Raw genomic sequence first — 17,399 nt, 5'->3', positions numbered from 1 at the left:
ACCTTCTTCTAGCCTTGGCACCAGGAACGCACGCGCACGCACACACACACACACACACACACACACACACACACACACACACCCATCCACCCATACACATAAAATTAAATTTAAATAAATACAAAGCACATACTAGTGGACTAGAGAGATGGCACTTGTGTTGAGAGTGCTAAAGAGCATGTGGCAGGCATTAGGAGGTGTGGCCTTGCTGGAGGAAGTGTGTCCCTGAGAGTGGACTTTCAGGGTTCAGATGGTGAAGCCAGGCCCACGTGCCTCTCTTCTGGCTGCCTGCAGATCCTGAGGAAGATCCTTCTCCAGCCTACACTCTGCATGTGTGCCTCCATGCTTCTTGGCATGATGACCATGAACTAAACCTCTGACACTGTAAGCCAGTAAATGTTTTCCTTCTAAGAGTTGCCTTGGTCACTGTGTCTGTACACAGCCACAAAGCCCTAACTAAGACACAGCTCTTCCAGAGGATCCAAGTTGGCTACCAACATCCATAGCTGGCAACTCATAACTCATAACCCATAACTCCTGCACACCATGGCATACAGACATGCACATAAATAAAATAAAATAAATTTTTATAAAGTACATTTTAAAAATTCTTACCCATATTGCAAGTTTAGCCTTATTTCCATCCACTGAAATCGTTTTCACCTTAAAGTCAACACCTTGAAGAAATAAAAATTCTGGTGAATCATCATTAAATATGATTTCTACATTCATTAAAAAGAAAACCAGAAAAAAGATAAAATATTTTATCAAATGCTTAAATTCTGAAAATTCTAGACCTGAAGGTTGAAGGTATCAATATTCAGGATTGATGACATAAATGGGAAGAGCTTTAGAATTCAAGACATCTAGCCGTGCTTCCAAAAAGGAAAACTCCTCACATTCAATCAGGATGATTGTTGTGCATACTGAAAATCAGCAGCTACAACTGAAGTACTAATCCAAAAGTGAGTGAGTTTTGCTGATTGTGGATCATGGCTGTTTTCACGGACTCTATACACCTTTGTTCAGAGTGCTGTGTATCCATGACACGGCTGTTACACCCACGAGCTCTCTCTCAGCAATATGGATGCCTTACACACCAACCCAGAGTTGGTAAAATAGTATAAGGCCCTGTCCCTAGATGAAGACTATGGGGTCAGTGGCTGCTGAGAGAAAAAGAACTGGCGTACTTCAGAGACAGACCTTCTGACAGGCTTCTAATCCAATGTGGCTGGGCCTAAACACATGTGCATACAGGTAACTCTAACTGAACTCGGTAGACTGTGTATGTAGGTAACGATAATTTAAATACAGAAGTTATGAATTTAAGAGGAGGTATGGGAGGGGCATGGGATGAGTTGATGAGGAAAAGGTAGAAAGGATGTACATACAACATACTCATGCATGAAATTCTCAAAAGCTTAAAATTAATAAAAAAGGGTGTTATTTACCAAACTCAACCATGGACACAGATCTTAGCTGTGGGTAGCTGGGGCACTAGCAAACACAGGTAAAAGGGCTACCTACCCCTTGTCTTATGAACTCAACTTTTTTTCCCCTGAAAAATAAAAAGTTTTATATAACCTACTCAATAATCACTTGCAACTGTATTTTTTTAAATGTGTATAAAGACAATTATGCTGATCCCTCCGCAGTCTTCATAAGTGAAAAGACCCTTAGCCCCAAGGCCTTTGAAAAGCTGCTAAAGGAAGGAAAGCTTCATAAAAATCAAGTAAAGCCACAGACACACACCATGCGGCCCATGTGATCAGTACTGCACGTGTCTTTAAAATAGCATCAGAAATAATGTATCGGCTACTCCACTGGCCAGAGGGAAACATTAGCTCAAGATAATATCTTATGAGCTTGTCACATTTAACTCACAACAGAGCCAACTGAGATGAGCAGCACACTCACATTCTAAATGCTTTCTTTTTATATTTTTGTTGTTGTTTTTCAAGACAGAGATTCTCTGAGTATCCCTAACTGTTCTGAAACTCATTCTGTGGATCAGGCTGGCCTCAAACTCAGAGATCAGCCTGCTTCTGCTTCCCAAGTGCTGGGATTAAAGGTGTAAGCCTCAACAACCAGAATATTAAACGCTTTCTAAAAAGTTAAGTTATTGCAATTATTAAAAAAGTATGTCACCAATACACTAGTATATTTGTAATCTTTAGAAGTCTTCTGATAATCTACTACACATTCAAATTAGGTAAAAATATGCATTAAATAGTCTTCCTATAGGATAAAGATCCAAAGACATTTATGCGCGTGCACGTGCATGCATACACACACACTCTCCATTTGGTGTGTCAAGCTTAAGAAATAAAGGAATTGATTAAGGTATGCTTAGGGAAAAAGAAGCAGTAATTAATGAAATGACACTGCTGATTAAAAAATCCAAGAGAAACTAAAGTACAGAATTTCTTCTACCCAATCATGCAGGAATTTTCCAGGCCCTGCTCCTATTACTAAGGAGCGATAGGTAGCAGGTTACTGCTGGAGAAGCAAGATCAGTCTTCTTTGAGGATACAGCCACTGGCAGTATTTCCATACTCCAGTGTAAGTCCCACAGCCATATGGACTTAGCATGGCAAACAAATGAATAAAAACACTCAGCAGGAGGAAACCCACGACTGCTATTGGAAACCTAGCCAACGTCCAGGCCTAGAGAGGTCACAGAATTAGGAAAGAATTTAGTACTTCCACTTTGCTAGGCCAGCATTTCTTACTGTTAGGTCTCAAACAGTGAACAAACTCCCTCAGTACCTGTATGTGGCTCCTCCCAGCACTTTTCACCCCTCCCTCTACCTTAAACCTTTCCTTCCCAGGGTGCTGGGCTTCCAATCCCCGCACCCACAAATCTGGTTCCTATATAACTCAGCTATTTTGTCTACGGTGCTTTCTCTCTCTCCTCTCATGGTCCAGTTTAGTCTGCCAGACATGGTCAGCCTGGACTCCTCCCTCTACCTGTTTTTTTTTTTCCTTGTAACTACAATAAAACTCTTCTATATACTTTAGGAGTAGCCATGTCCTTCTCCTTATTTCTTTTTTCTTTTTTTCTTTTTCATAAGCTTACACATTCTAAATCTTATCCTTATGCCCACAGATAAGTGTAGCTACCACCCATGATTAAAGAAACCTCTCTTTACAGCAAATGGAGACTATCACAGCAATCCACAACTGGACACAATGCAGAAATCAACAGTTCCCAGTAAGTCCCGGCCCCAGTGGATACATCTATATCACAGCTCTTCAATTTATGACTTAGAGACTATGGCAGAAGAGGGAGCAGAAAGATGTTAAGAGCCAGGCTCCTGGGAAGTCTGTAGTGATACAGTATCTCCTAGAAATGGCTACCTAAACAAGACTGGAACACTGGCAGTATCAATTGATGAGTTAATTTGGAAAGTAGGCATTTTCTTGGGATCCCAGGCCTAAAGAACGAACTACAGGCAACTGATGACTGCTGAGAGAATTAGCTTCTGGCAGAAATGAGTCCCCTGACTGAGGGTTTACTATTTTTAAGCCCAGGCTTGGAGGGCAAAAGAAAAAATGTAGGGGAGCCCAATGGATAGCTGCATGTGAACCCATAAAGTGACTCTAGTGCACTTTTATTTGGACAATTAGGTTTCTCCTGGTTCCCAGCCTAGGACTTATAATGCTAATAACTTTTACCTTTATTTTCCCTGTCCATTTATTTCCAGTCATCAGTAAAATCCCTCCCGTTCCCCCAACAACTGACAGTTATATAAATAAAAGAACTGATAAACTTTTGGTGTCTTTGAAATAGGACCACTAAAGGTGTAGCTCTAAAAAGCAGACTGGTGTTTACCCCAGCTTCCCTAACGGCAGTTAGAGTTATCTCTTCAGAATGATGACAACAGGAGGGAGACTCTGGCTCTACTGCTGATAAAAGACCCCGAAGAAAAGTGGCTAGTTTCTTTCTTGAATAAAAGCCAAAAATGGGAGGAAGTAGCTAAACCAGGAACCAAATGCAGGTGTGAGAAATTCCAAAGCCCAAATTCCTTTCCCTTCACTTCGCTATTCTTAGAATTATCTGTATTGCTCACAGCTTGGCCGTGGAGATTAAAGTGATGGATGCCAACCTGAACACAGAGACTAGAAAACTAATGGAGGCAAGCCTGGCAGGGCCAAGGCCGGCACTACTGAGCTGCACTCTGCACCGAGTTGAAGCAGCCCCTGACTATTCAAGAGGTGGCTCCACACCCTGTTCAGCCACAGGAGGTCAGAATTGATGTTCATTTCTGTGGCGTTAACTTCGCTGATGTTTTGCTCTGTCGTGGTCAGTATCAGGAAAAGCTCCCTCTTCCCTTTACACCTGGATTGGAGTTTTCTGGTACTGTCTTAGAGACAGGAGCAGATGTCAACACTGTGAAAAAGGGAGATCGAGTTATTGGAGTGAGTAACTTTTATGCTATGGCTGAGCAGTGCATCATCAACCAGAAGGGCCTGTGGAAGATACCAGAAAATGTCTCTTTGCAAGATGCATACCCTGGGGGGTTTCTTTTAAACTCTAATAAACTATCTTTCATCTTAAAGAAAAGATGAACAAGCCTACAAACTAGACTAACAAAGAGAAAATTCAAATCAGAAAAAAAAATATGAAAGTTGCATCTTAGTTTGGGCAATCCTTATCTGAATTGCTTGGGATGGAATTGCTTGTGATTGCAGGCTCCTGGGTGCAGGGCTGTCTGCAGAGGAACAATGCAGTGGGGCTCAGCTGCACATTTCTCAGCCCTTCAGGTTTCACATTTCAGTGATGCTCAACTTCGACTGCTAATTTTACAGAAGGAAAAGACGATTAAATAAAAACTGGACAAATTCAATAATCTAGATAAATAAGCAAATTCCTAGAAACACAATTTGACTAAAATTAACTCAAAGAAATAGAAAATCTGAATTCAAAAATTAGTAGGGACTCAATCAGTAATCAACCAAGTTTAATTACAGAATGCAAGTATGGCTGAATATAAATAATACTACATTAATAAAATGAACGAGAAAACCACATGGTCATTTTAATTGACACAGAAAAAGCATTGAACAGAAGACAATACACTTTCATGACAAAAAACATTCAACAAACTAGGAATAGAAGAAAACTTTCTCAAAATGATAAAAGTCTGTGTGTTAGTCAGATTTCAGTTGTTGTGACAAAATACCTGAGAAAACAGCTTAAAGTGAACCAACATTTCATTTGGCTTACAGTCTGGTGGTTCAGTGGTTATTTAGCCTCACAAATGTCAGCCACTGTAGAAGCAGAGCAACATACCAGAGAGCTCTTCAGCTCAAGCAGTCAGAGAGGAAAGGCAAGGGGCCAAGCATAAACCCACTAGTGTATATATTAGCACACACACATATATGTATATATAACTGTATATATACATATGTAGTATATTAGTATATTAGTGCATAGTACAAGGTCATACTCCTTATAATCTAAACACTTCCCAAAAGCTCATCAGCTGAAAGCATGTCTTAACCACATGATTTCAAGGACATTCTTAGATCCAAACCAAAACAGCAAATTCACAGCTACTAGCATACTCAATGGTAAAGACATTTTGTCTCCAAAGATAAAAAACAGAGGACACCAACTTTTTTCACTTTCACTATACAAAGCAGCAGAAAGTTACTGCAAGAGCTGCTTAGAAAGAATACCTTGAAAAAAAAAGTACCCAAACTGAAGATTTGGATACATAATCTATCCAAATGTTTGTTAAATATAATTGTGGGCAGCACTACAATATAATTCTATAAAGAAATGGCATCAAAGGATAGTGCTGAGATATAAATCACAATCCTTACAACGGGAAAATATCTGCACCATGTATCTAGATACATATCCAACACTTGTCTAAGAACCTCTACAATAAAAATACATAACTCAAAAATAACCAAGATTTCAACACACATTTCTTCAAAGAACATAAATGGTCAAAAAGCATATTAAAATATGTTCAACTTCCCCAGGCCATAAGGGGCATGCTTATTAAAAATTACAATGAGCTTAAACTTCTTACCTATTTTCATGACTATTTCAGACTTTTTAAAAATGGAAAGTAGTAAGTATAGACAAAGCTTCAAAGAGACAAGAGTTGTGGCAGCTTTGTGAAAACGGCGTTCTGCCAATATTAAAAGTACAGCTATCACATGGAAAAAGGCAGCAGGACCACACCTACGTATAGTCCCAAAGTAGTGACAGTGGGGACACAAGAACATACACGGGCAGCACAGTCATAGTGTTGTGTACAACTGTCAAAACCTTAACGCACACAGTCTGCAGCAGTGGATCAACAGACTATGATGCACATACATCCATGAAACAATATTTGAACTTAAGAAAGAAACTGCCACAACATGGACTGGCCTTGAGAACAGTCACTAAGTACAATAAGTCAGATAAGGACAATATGACAAGTACTGCACAATACCACTTGCTCAAGGCATCCAAAACAGCCAAACTTCAGAGACTGAAAGGAGAGCCAAGGTCACCGAAGCTGCAAGGATGATGCAGCAAACAGTTATTTAAACAGTCTGAAAATCCATAGTGGTATAACAGTGAATATAAGGAAATATATGTGTGATATGGTTAAAATGGGATGGCTCATGCTCTGCGTGCTTCAGCACAGCATAACGAACACTGCCCTCCATAAGCACAAACCAGCTCAGTAAATGCTTGACCCAGAGAGCTCCTGTACCGACTACGGAAACTGACTCTGGAATGAGCTGTACCCAGGAAAAAGAAATCTCAGAGGCCCATGTGAGTTCAATTAAGTTGATTATAACAAACTCTTAGAGGAAACTGAAGTGGATTCTTCCTTTCTTCTTTAATCCTTCTCTAAGTCCTACATTGCTCTGACACTAGAACTAGAAGGTATGAGTTAAAGAAAATGTGACCAATGTCTTTCACAAACACAAATGGAAATCCTAAAAAACAACACAAAAACCACCTGGCTTATCTTAAAATTGGGAATAAAGCACTGTACACTTGAGTATGTTAAACTGAAGAAGATCAGCTGTACAGAAAAACATGCATTTCTATGGTACCCTGTTCATAGCTCGTGACAGAAAAGCATTTCTTCACCTGATAAAGGGAATGTACAAAACACATACAATTAACATCACACTTAAGTTAGGAATGTTCTCCCTTTTGTCAGTTATGAACTAAGGCCATCAACCCTTATGACTACTCAGTATGTGTATACAACTGCATATTTTTAGCCAGGAAAGTAAGATAAACAAAGATCACAGACTGTAAAAGGAGAATGTAAAAATCTAAATGAACAAGAATAAAAAACAAAAAACCTCCTAGAATTTACAAGTGTCACAGTGTGTCTTAGTCAGGGATACTATTGCTGTGATAAAACACAATGAGCAAAAGCAAACTGGGCAGGAAGGGATTCACTTCACTCACACTTCCAGAGAACAGTTCATCAAAAAGTGAGGGCAGGAGCTCAAGCAGGGCAGGACCTGGAGGGAGGCGGAAGCTGATGCAGAAGTTACTGGCTTGCTTATCATGTCTAGGTCAGACTGCTTCCTAGTAGATCTTAGGACTACTGGCCCAGGAGTGGCCCCATCCAAAATGGGCTGTGCGCTCCCATACCAATAACTAAGAAAATGGCCTAGTGTGTGTGAAGTTGACAGAAAACTAGCCAGCATACTAAAAACAAAAAGAAAAAAAAAAAAACAGATTGGAAGATACAAAATTAATACTTGAAATATCAAGAGTATTTCTTTTTCTCTCTGTACTTTGCCTCAACCTAGAACCTAGAGTACCCTAAAACATGCAGCAAATTCTGCCTCAACTTTACACATGCTAGGATTACAGGCATGATTACAATCTGCTAAAAGTATTTGTGTATGTTAATAATAAAGACACAACAAAAATAAACTCGTACTACCTAGGAATTAAATCTGATAGAACCTGTGACAGACCTTGGGATGTCAATAAAAACTGTCCCAATAGTCTCACTTATTTAAACACTTGGACTACAGTTGGTAGTACTGCCTGGGAAGTTACAGAACTTTACAGGTTCTGTACAGTTACAGGTGGACCCTGATGGAGGAAGGCATCACTGATAGGTAGGACCCACATGGAGGAAGGCATCACTGACAGGTGGACCCACATGGAGGAAGGCATCACTGACAGGTAGGCTTTGAGAGTTTGTAACGTCTTTGCTACTTCCTTCCTCTCTCTCTCACTCCCCCCTCTCTTTCTCTCCTTCTCTTTCTCTTGTCTCTCTCTTTTCTCCCTCCCCCCTCTCTTCTCTCTCTCTCTCTTTCTCTCTCTCCCTCTGTGCTGATGAAATGTAAAATATCTCAAGTTCACTAGGAAGCAAAACAACTCAATTTTAGAAGGAAAAAAATGGGAAGACTAACAACAGCTGATTTACAGATTTATTATAAAACTACAGAAAGGAAGACAGTGAAATCCTGACATAAAGACAGGTGTATAAACCCACAAACACACTGTACTGGCTGGTTTTGCATGTCAACTTGACATAAGCTGGAGTTATTGCAGAGAAAGGAGCCTCCCTTGAGGAAATGCCTCCATGAGAGCCAACTGTAAGGCATTTTCTCAATTAGTGATCAAGGGTGGGAGGGCCCCACTGAGGGTGGTGCCATCCCTGGGGCTGGTGGTCCTGGGTTCTATAAGAGAGCAGGCTGACTAAGCCAGGGGAAGCAAGCCAGTAAGTAACATCCCTCCATGGCCTCTGCATCAGAACCTGCTTCCTGACCTGCTTGAGTTCCAATCCTGACTTCCTTTGGTGATGAACAGCCATGTGGAAGTAAGCTGAATAAACCCTTTTCTCCCCAACTTGCTTCTTGGTCATGATGTTTTGTGAAGGGATAGAAACCCTGATTAAGACATATAGCCAGACACCTAAAGACAACTGGCATTTATAAGGAAAACTGTTCAGTGTGTATTCTTTTCAGCCAGTGGTTTTGGAACAAGCATTATAAGTATCTAGGTAATGCCTGATAGAGCTAACTAAAATTTAGAGGCGTGCTGAGTCTGCATTCATAGAAACAAAAACAACGGGTGCTTCCTTATAGAAACCTAAGTAATGAATCCACAGCAGGAGAGCATTTGACAAGGCGACTGACAGCCAGAGCTGATCGTAGGTGTTCTGTACACATACTATCTTCCTATCTGCTGCAGGTTAGAACAAGAGCACAATGCAAACCCACGAGGAGAAACAGGACATACAACAATCTAGTCTGAAGTCACTCTGGGCTATAGGGTGAGATCCAAGGCAAAGTGAGCTAGTGTGAGAATCTTCCTAAAGATGGGAGAGTGAGGGGTGAAGAATTGGAGATGATGAAATTTGTTTGTCTCAAATCAGAATTTAGGCCTAACTTTCCTTTTGCTAAATAGGGTATTGATAGGCAGCTGAAGAAATTATCAATGGACAAAATTTTACCCCCTTCATATAGGAAATATACATTAAAATGCTTAGCTATTAGAGACAAGTCTGCAGCATGTTCTTAAGCAATTATTTAAAATGAATCCTGTGTGCAATGCAACATAAGAATGATAAAGCAGATTGGGGGAGATGGCTACGTCTCTGCAAACATAATAAGAACTTGAGTTTTATCCCCAAGACCCAGATAAGAAGATCCAAGCATGGTAGTATACACCTGTCATCCTAGTACTTGGAAAGTTGTGCTGGCTAGTTTTATGTCAACTTGACACAAGTTGTTTGGGAAGTGGGAACCTCAACTGAGAAAATTCCCCTGCCAGACGGGCCTGTGGAGTGTTTTCTTGATTAAAATTTGATGTGGGAGGACCCAGCTCACTGTGAGCAGCGCCATCCTGGGGTAGGTGATACTGGGGTGTATAAGAAAGCAGGTTGAGCAAGCCATGAGGAGGAAGCCAGCAAGAAGCAGTTCTCCATGGCTTCTGTACAAGGTCCTGGCTCCAAGTTCCTACTCTGAGTTCCTGCTCCATCTTTCCTGGATCATGGCCATGATGTGGAAGGATCAGCAAAATAACCCCTCTACCCCACAGGCTGCTTTTGGTCATGGAGTTTAGCATAGGCACAGAACCCTAAGACCAAGATGCCTGCTGGCCAGCCAGCCTACACTCTTGGGCAAGTTCATGGCCAAGGGGAGACCATGTCTCAAAAAAAAAACCAAGAGCCTGAAGAATGAAGATTGTACTCTCACCTTCATAAGCACACATGTGTACACATGTGCACATGCTCATACACAAAGAATAAAGCAAAAGTGATAGATATTAACATTTAGAGAATGTGAGTAGGATATATAGAATTCTCTACTTCCCCTCTAAACCTGAAATTATCTCACAATAAATTAAAACAAAAGCCAGTTTAACGAAACTTCCTCCTTTCACTAACAATGACATTAAGATTCTTTAATAGTCTAGGGCTCTGGGGAAGTGATTCACTCAGTAAGATACTTGTAGCATATGCATGAAGGCATGAGTCCCTATCTTTAGCACCCACATAAAGGCACAGTGGCTTGTGACTGTTATTTCAGTTTTAGGAAAAAGACACAATCTTAGGATTTGCTGATCAATCAGTCTAGCCAGATCAGAGTGCTTCAGGTTCAGAGTGAAGTCCTAACTCAATGATTAAGGTGGAGGCAATAGAGAAAAAAGGCCCAACCCAACGTCAACTTCATGCATCCATGCATCTATACACTCACACATGAACAGAGACCAATCTATTTGGGTATCGCTGCTCCTAATAACTAATAACTGTTATCAAATATATAAGTTGAAAGTACACACTAAATGTATAAAATTAACAAACTCTGCTGCTAGGTCCATGGTAACAGAGACCAACTTTGTATTGTGTCGTCCTTGTAATGATAGTTGGTATTCTGTCTGGACTCCACTCCAACAGTTACCTGGCAACAGCCAGGTGTGCTCCACCCAGGGTTACCTGGCCCTATAAAAGGGGCTGTTTGGCCCCTCCTCTTTCTCTTACTCTCTTACTCTTGCCTCTTGCTCCCCATTTCTCCTCATCCCCTTCCCTCTCTCTCCACGTGGTCATGGCCGGCCTCTACTTCTCTACTCTCTCCTTCTCTCTGCCTTTCTCTGCCTCTGCTACCCTCTTAACTCCCCTCCCCATGCCCCGAATAAACTCTATTCTATGCTATTCCATCATAAGGCTGGTCTCTCAGGGGGAAGGGATGCCTTGGCATGGGCCTATGGAGACACCCCCTTCCCTCACACCTCACCACATCCCCATAGAAAATGTTCCTATACCTTTTATCTTTTTATAAACATATCAATAGTGGCTGGCATGCAATAAATATTCCAATTACTTACTACCTGCTGCAAAATCAAAAACGATCCATAGTATTTGAATGAAATGTGTGTGCAAACAATTATATCAGCAGTGTTAATGACATGACAAGAGACAAGGTTCTACGAGTAAATATTATAAAGCTAAGTATTACAGACAAGATCTCCATAGTAAGTACAGGGTGCTGAGAAGAGGAGGTAAGGTAAAGCCAAACAGAGCCCACAGACACAAACATGTGTGGCACGTCTATAAGACTTTTAAACTTAGCTTACCTATTGTTGCTGCAAGTTCTGGATCAAAGGTGTCATCTGTGAACCTCAGGAGCAGGCTAAGAGACGGTTAAAAACAGGTTAGATTAGGAGCTTAACTCTTTATTTCTAATCATCTAATATATATATGCTCGTTTTTTAATCTTATCACATATGACTACTTAGATATAGATAATAGAGCTGATATAGGTCTGCAGGGGAACTACCGTATTGAAAAAACAGTAACAGAACTGTGACTTCCCAAGACTCCCAGGACTAAAGGAATCCATTAGCAAGTATAGGCCCTATGCTCTCCTATACAGTTTGCTTTTTGTTCAAATCTGTATTGCTGTGCTCCTCTCAGAAAATGACGCAGTGACATCTTACACTGATATTGCTGGTAGGGGGACAACAGCCTCCTGGAATCCAAAAAGTTCACTACTTCACATTAAATAAAAACAGGAAGGTTACAGCAATGGTAACAAGGGACAGAACATCAAGGTGTGTATCAAACAGAGGGAGAATGATGACAGCCAGAAGGACGCTGGGTAAGACCCAGACAGGCAACTGCACCTGCACAGGGCTATTAAGGAAAAGTATGACAAGAACAGGGCTACAGTTTGAAAAGTCATTAGCCTTGACCAAAATGTAGGGAATCAACAGATAACTGGCAATTACAGTGTGAGGGGAAGGGCTGAGCTTGAAACAGGGGAACAGAGAATGGATAAGGGGCTGGTGGCAGAGATGTGAAAGACCCGCTGTGGCTCTGCAGGTCCTAAGTCCTGCTTTAGTCGCTAGCAAGCACAAGTGTCCCTAATTAGAGGCTCTTCAGGAATAAACTCTGTAAACTTTCAGTACACCCCACATCTACAAAGCTAACTGTCTCCTGCACACTGCCTACTGAAGTACACCTTTCCACCAGCCAGTCTCTGTGAGAGCCCAGACAAACATCTCAGAGGGCTATGATTACGATTGCTTTACTGATTGCCGATTACCCCACAGAACACAAAAGCTTCCAGGTTGTCTCCAAAGCCAGTACTATCAATTATAGTCAAAAATTAACTCTCCTTTTCCCGGCTCTGCTCTTTTATTTCCTATAAAACAGACAGAACACAGTTAACGTAACAAAGAACAGTCAAAATCCAGTGATTTCTGCTTAACACTCGGACATAACTTTTATTTCCGTTGAATATAAGTTAAGTGATACTGTGCATATGAACCACACTAAAAGCTAGGTCTCACACCTGGAAGTAGACAGTCAATACAGAATGTTCTCAGTAGTATTTGGGGAGATTTTTCCCCCCAGTTTGCTTTTCTTTCTTTTTAATTTTAATGGTCTTTTTTAGAGGTTCTTTTGTGTTTTTATAGTGTGTGTGTGTACATGTTTCTTGTGCCTTTTTTTCTTAAACTCTGATTTGTTTACTGGCCTGTCTGTTTTCTTTCCGAAGAAAGGAAGGAAGCGCTAAGTTAGACAGGTGGGAACGATATGGAAGAAGACAGGAGAGGAAAAAATCATGAACAAAATATATTAAAAGAATATTTTCAATAAAAATTTTTTTGCAGGGCATGGTGGTGTATGCCTCTAATCCTAGCACTTGAAGGCTGAGAAAGGTGAATCTTGAGTTTGGCTACCCTGGTTAGCCTGGTCTACAGAGCTAATTTCAGAGTAGTCCAGGGTACACAGAGAAACTCTGTCTTATCAAAAAAAAACCAAAACATTAAAAATAACATACAAACTTTTGACTCTTAATAGCTACTTGTATAAACTATCTTATCCCATGTACCCAGCTACCTAGAATTTAAGAGTATGAAAGACATACCTCTATACTTGGGTCATCACAGAGAATACTGCCACAAAAATGGAGGCTAGCCAGCAGGCTGGAGACAGAGGCAAACAGGTATCTGCCCGCCAGCCTGATCTATAAAACAGAGTTCTAGAACAGGCAGGGCTACACATAGAAACCCACCCTGCCCCTCCCCCCGAAACACACAAGTCGGCTAATGCTACTTTGTATAACAGCAGCCACAGCAATACTATAAATATGCGGTGATCAGGACGGTACTGAGAATTTAACTGAACTTAGCAGCACTATGGCAGACCCTGAGCCAGAAACATCTCTTTTGTACTTGCTAGTCCTTCCTTACAAGAGTATTTACAGGTACTTTGTCAGCAAAGACAGGGAATTGGTACCATACAAAGCAAAACACTTTACCTAACACAAACCCTGAGTATAGCCAGAGATGTACCAACAGCCCTAAATGCATTCTAAACTGTATGCAGGCATTTGTATAGGCACAATCTATTTCTCTATGAAACAGAGATTATGAAGGAATTCATAACCCCCCATAATTAGAATTCACTGTTCTTACACAGTATGTTTACACAAAACATTCCTATTTTCAAAGTTAAAAGAGGAAAATATTCTGTATGTAGGAAGAGTACATGTAGACAATATTAAACTTATAATAAACAGTGTGAAGAAAGCAGACTTTTTCTGGAGGGGGAAGAGAGCAATGCCTGAAATGTTAGAACTTGGAAGGCTGAAGCAAAAACAAAACAGAAGAATTACTCCAGGTTTGAGCCAGCGTTACATGGTAAGTTCCAGGTCCGCCAGAGCCAAGAGTGTCTACCCAAAACATTAAAAAAAGTGGGAACAGGGGGATTGAAGAGATGGCCGGGTGGTACAGAGAACATGGTGTTCTTACAGTCCATCCACTCCATTCCCAGCACCTACAGCCAGAAGTTCACCACCCTCCTATAACTCCAGATCCAGAGGAACACACACCCTCTTGTGGCTTCTGAGGGGTCCTGCACTCACAAACACAGAAATAAAAATAAATATTTAGAATCAATAAAGAAATACTGTTATTACAGCTCATCTATATTTCTTACTGTAAAAATAAAATCCTCTTAGAAAATGGAGGAAAGGACTGTAGGATGGATAGCAATTTACACAATCAATTTCTGTATTTCATTAATACAGAGCTGAGCCACAGACTCAGAGTCCTGAAGTGCACATTTAGTGCTGCTGGAGGTTCTGTCCCAGCGAGGTTCTCCACTAGAGTGCTACACCATTCAGTTATCATGTGCAAGGCTCCAAGCGGAGCAAACATTTTTCACAATGCTCAACTCATGCCTCCAGTCATTTTCTAACAGCCTACAAACAACGCACAAAACTCCACTTGTTCAGATTAGGTCACCCTCTGCTATACAGTAATTCTTCAACAACTGCTACCTCACCTGATCTAGCTCTGTAAAGAAACAGAAACACTGCTGTCTAGAATGACCCTTCAAGAATTATGTCTATGACGAGTACTTCTCTACTGATTTGCCTTAAAAGACAGAGGCTTCTATTAGAGCCACTTATTCTTGTCATATACACAAGGATAAGTTGTCACCCTACTTCCCTAACTCAATACTGGTTTACTGTTGCTGTGGTTGGTTTTCAGAGGCAGGGTTTCTCTGTGCAGCCCTGGCTGTCCTGGAACTCTTTCTGTAGACCAGGGAGAAGAGTGACCTTGAACTCAGAGATCTGCCTGCCTCTGCCTTCCAAATGCTGAGATTAAAAACATGTGCTACCATGTTTGGCCCAATATTGCTAAAATGGGCAAATTGTTAAAATTTTTCAGTGAGCAATTCATAATTCATCATTAGGTACTAAAATAAAAGAGAAAGAAAGGAAAAAAATTACATTTGACCCTAGTAAGATTGTCTAGGGGGTGTAAATAGAAGGAAAATCCACTCACCACACTTTAAACAGTAAATCAGAACCAGGCCTGGTACAGCATGCCTACACTCCCTAACACTTGAGCCGCTGAGGTAGGAGGCTGTAAATACCAAGCCAACTGTTGCTTACATACATAGCAAGTGCCAGGCCAGCCAGACTATGTAGCCAGACCTGTCTCTAGAAACTAAGTAAAATAAAAACAATACAAGGGGAACTCCAGTTATGGAGTCAACTGAACCTGATTGGCCTTCTAGAAAATCCTAACTATCTCAATTTATGTCTCCCTTAATATACTGCCTCAGCCAACCACATATTGGGTTTAGATGGCAACCTGTTATTCTTGATTTCAAAAACAAGCTCTAAGCAGGCATGGTGATGCATGCCTGTAATCTTAGTGTTCTAGAGGCTGAGGGAGGAGGATAGTTTGAAGCCAGCTAAGTTACATAAAAGTTTCCAGGCCTGTCTCAATCACACTTCAAAAGACAGAAGGCAACAAAACAAACTCGATGTGAGCTCTTTCACAAGTAAAAATGGAAAAAAGAGAAATCATGAAAGTGTATGATTCCTAGTAAAATTACACTCAGTACATATTTTAACAATCAAGAATGTGCAAAAAGTAATCATAAAGATTTCATTCGTTACCTGAACACACACCACTCTTTTTATATAAAGTTCCTTTAATTTGTTCCTTGGTACACAGAGGCGTGTCATGACAAGAAACTAAAAGTATACATTAGAGAGGAACAAATGATAAAAACAGACTGTCAAGCTTTTTAAAATACATAAAGATTTGGGTTTATTTTGTAAGATTGCACATACTTTAAGTACCTAAAGATTTAAATCTTTATGAAGTGCTTTAAAGTTATTTGAAAGATCTCACACAGTAAAGACAAATAAAGTGTTAAAAAGCTCTCTAGGACATAAATACTGTTTAAAGATCAAGAGAAGCTCAAATAACATTTATTATTAATAATCAGAGGGCAAGGATGACTTCACCTAAGAACTTTGTTCAGACCTGGATGAAAGCATAACCTCTGGCAACGCCCACCTAGGTCCACTTCTGACCTAATATACAACTCCACTGCCAAGTTAACACTCCCCAAAGATGAGTCAAAGCGTAAAAGACAAGAGAGTGTTTTTTCTTTAAAGTCTATATGATGTGGAAAGGAAGAACAATCCCACTTAAAGGTGTCCATTGCTCTAGTACCCTGTGCTTTAAAAGTCATCCCAGCACTTGGGAGGCAGAGGCAGGCGGATTTCTGAGTTCGAGGCCAGCCTGGTCTACAGAGTGAGTTCCAGGACAGCCGGGGGCTACACAGAGAAACTCTGTCTCGGAAAAAAAAAAAAAAAAGTCATTCTCAAGCAGTTACCAAGAGTTCTTTCACTATGAACTAATCAAATAAATAAAGATAGATAGATAGATAGATAGATAGATGAAAAGATACAACAGGCTGCGCTAAAATAGGCCAGAAATGTGACCTACGACATCACCAAAGTTTCTATGTAGAACATTAAATACTTGAATGTTTAAAAGTTTATCATTGATCTCAACTCCTGGGGTGACGACCGGCTGGACTCTAGGGGTGAAAGGCCAGCTGGATTCTAGGGGCACACAGGACGGCTGGACTCTAAGGGTGACAGACAGCCTGGACTCTTGGGAAGACAGACAAGCTGGACTCTATGGGTGGCAGGACTGGTGGGCTCGGGTAACCCTGGCCGCATCAGGCCCGAGCCTAGACTCCCAGTAGTGAGAAACCCTTCTGCGAGGCCTGCGCCGGGCGCGCCTGGCCAGGGCGGAGCCAGCAGGGCCGCGGCGACAGTTCCAGGAGGGCAGCCCGCAGCCCAGAGGCCGAGGGCCCGCCGCGCACCTCCTCACCTGGACTTGCCCACCCCACTCTCGCCGATGATGAGTATCTTCAGAGTGGTCAGCACGTCCTCGTCCATCCTGCGCCCGGTCTACACCGACCCTGCCCCCGTGCCCGTCAGTGCTGCCCTGAGTCTGCAAAGGCGGCCAACGCATGCGCACCTCCGTGACCACCGGCTCCCTCTCCTACAGGATGTTTGGGCAGCTGAAGCTACAGAGCGTCTGGTTCCGCCCAGAAGTGACTCTGCGTCTGCGC

The 17,399-nt window shown here is 41.3% G+C and overlaps 1 protein-coding gene across 1 annotated transcript in view; it reads right to left on the bottom strand.

The window, feature by feature from the left end:
* Rab18 (RAB18, member RAS oncogene family) overlaps positions 1 to 17,373 on the bottom strand; it is a gene marked incomplete at its 3' end in the record, with an annotated part of 28,073 nt that extends 10,700 nt beyond the window's left edge. The window contains exons 1-3 of the mRNA XM_031366356.1: positions 17,156 to 17,373; positions 11,576 to 11,631; positions 616 to 677 (exon numbers count right to left, since the gene is read on the bottom strand). Of these exons, the coding sequence (XP_031222216.1) occupies positions 616 to 677; positions 11,576 to 11,631; positions 17,156 to 17,223 (186 nt within the window). The remainder of the gene's footprint in view (positions 1 to 615; positions 678 to 11,575; positions 11,632 to 17,155) is intronic.
* Between the last annotated feature and the right edge of the window lie 26 nt (positions 17,374 to 17,399).

This window comes from Mastomys coucha, unplaced genomic scaffold (assembly GCF_008632895.1).
Source record: "Mastomys coucha isolate ucsf_1 unplaced genomic scaffold, UCSF_Mcou_1 pScaffold13, whole genome shotgun sequence".
NCBI lineage: Eukaryota > Metazoa > Chordata > Mammalia > Rodentia > Muridae > Mastomys > Mastomys coucha.
This window is presented reverse-complemented; position numbering and strand designations above follow the sequence as displayed.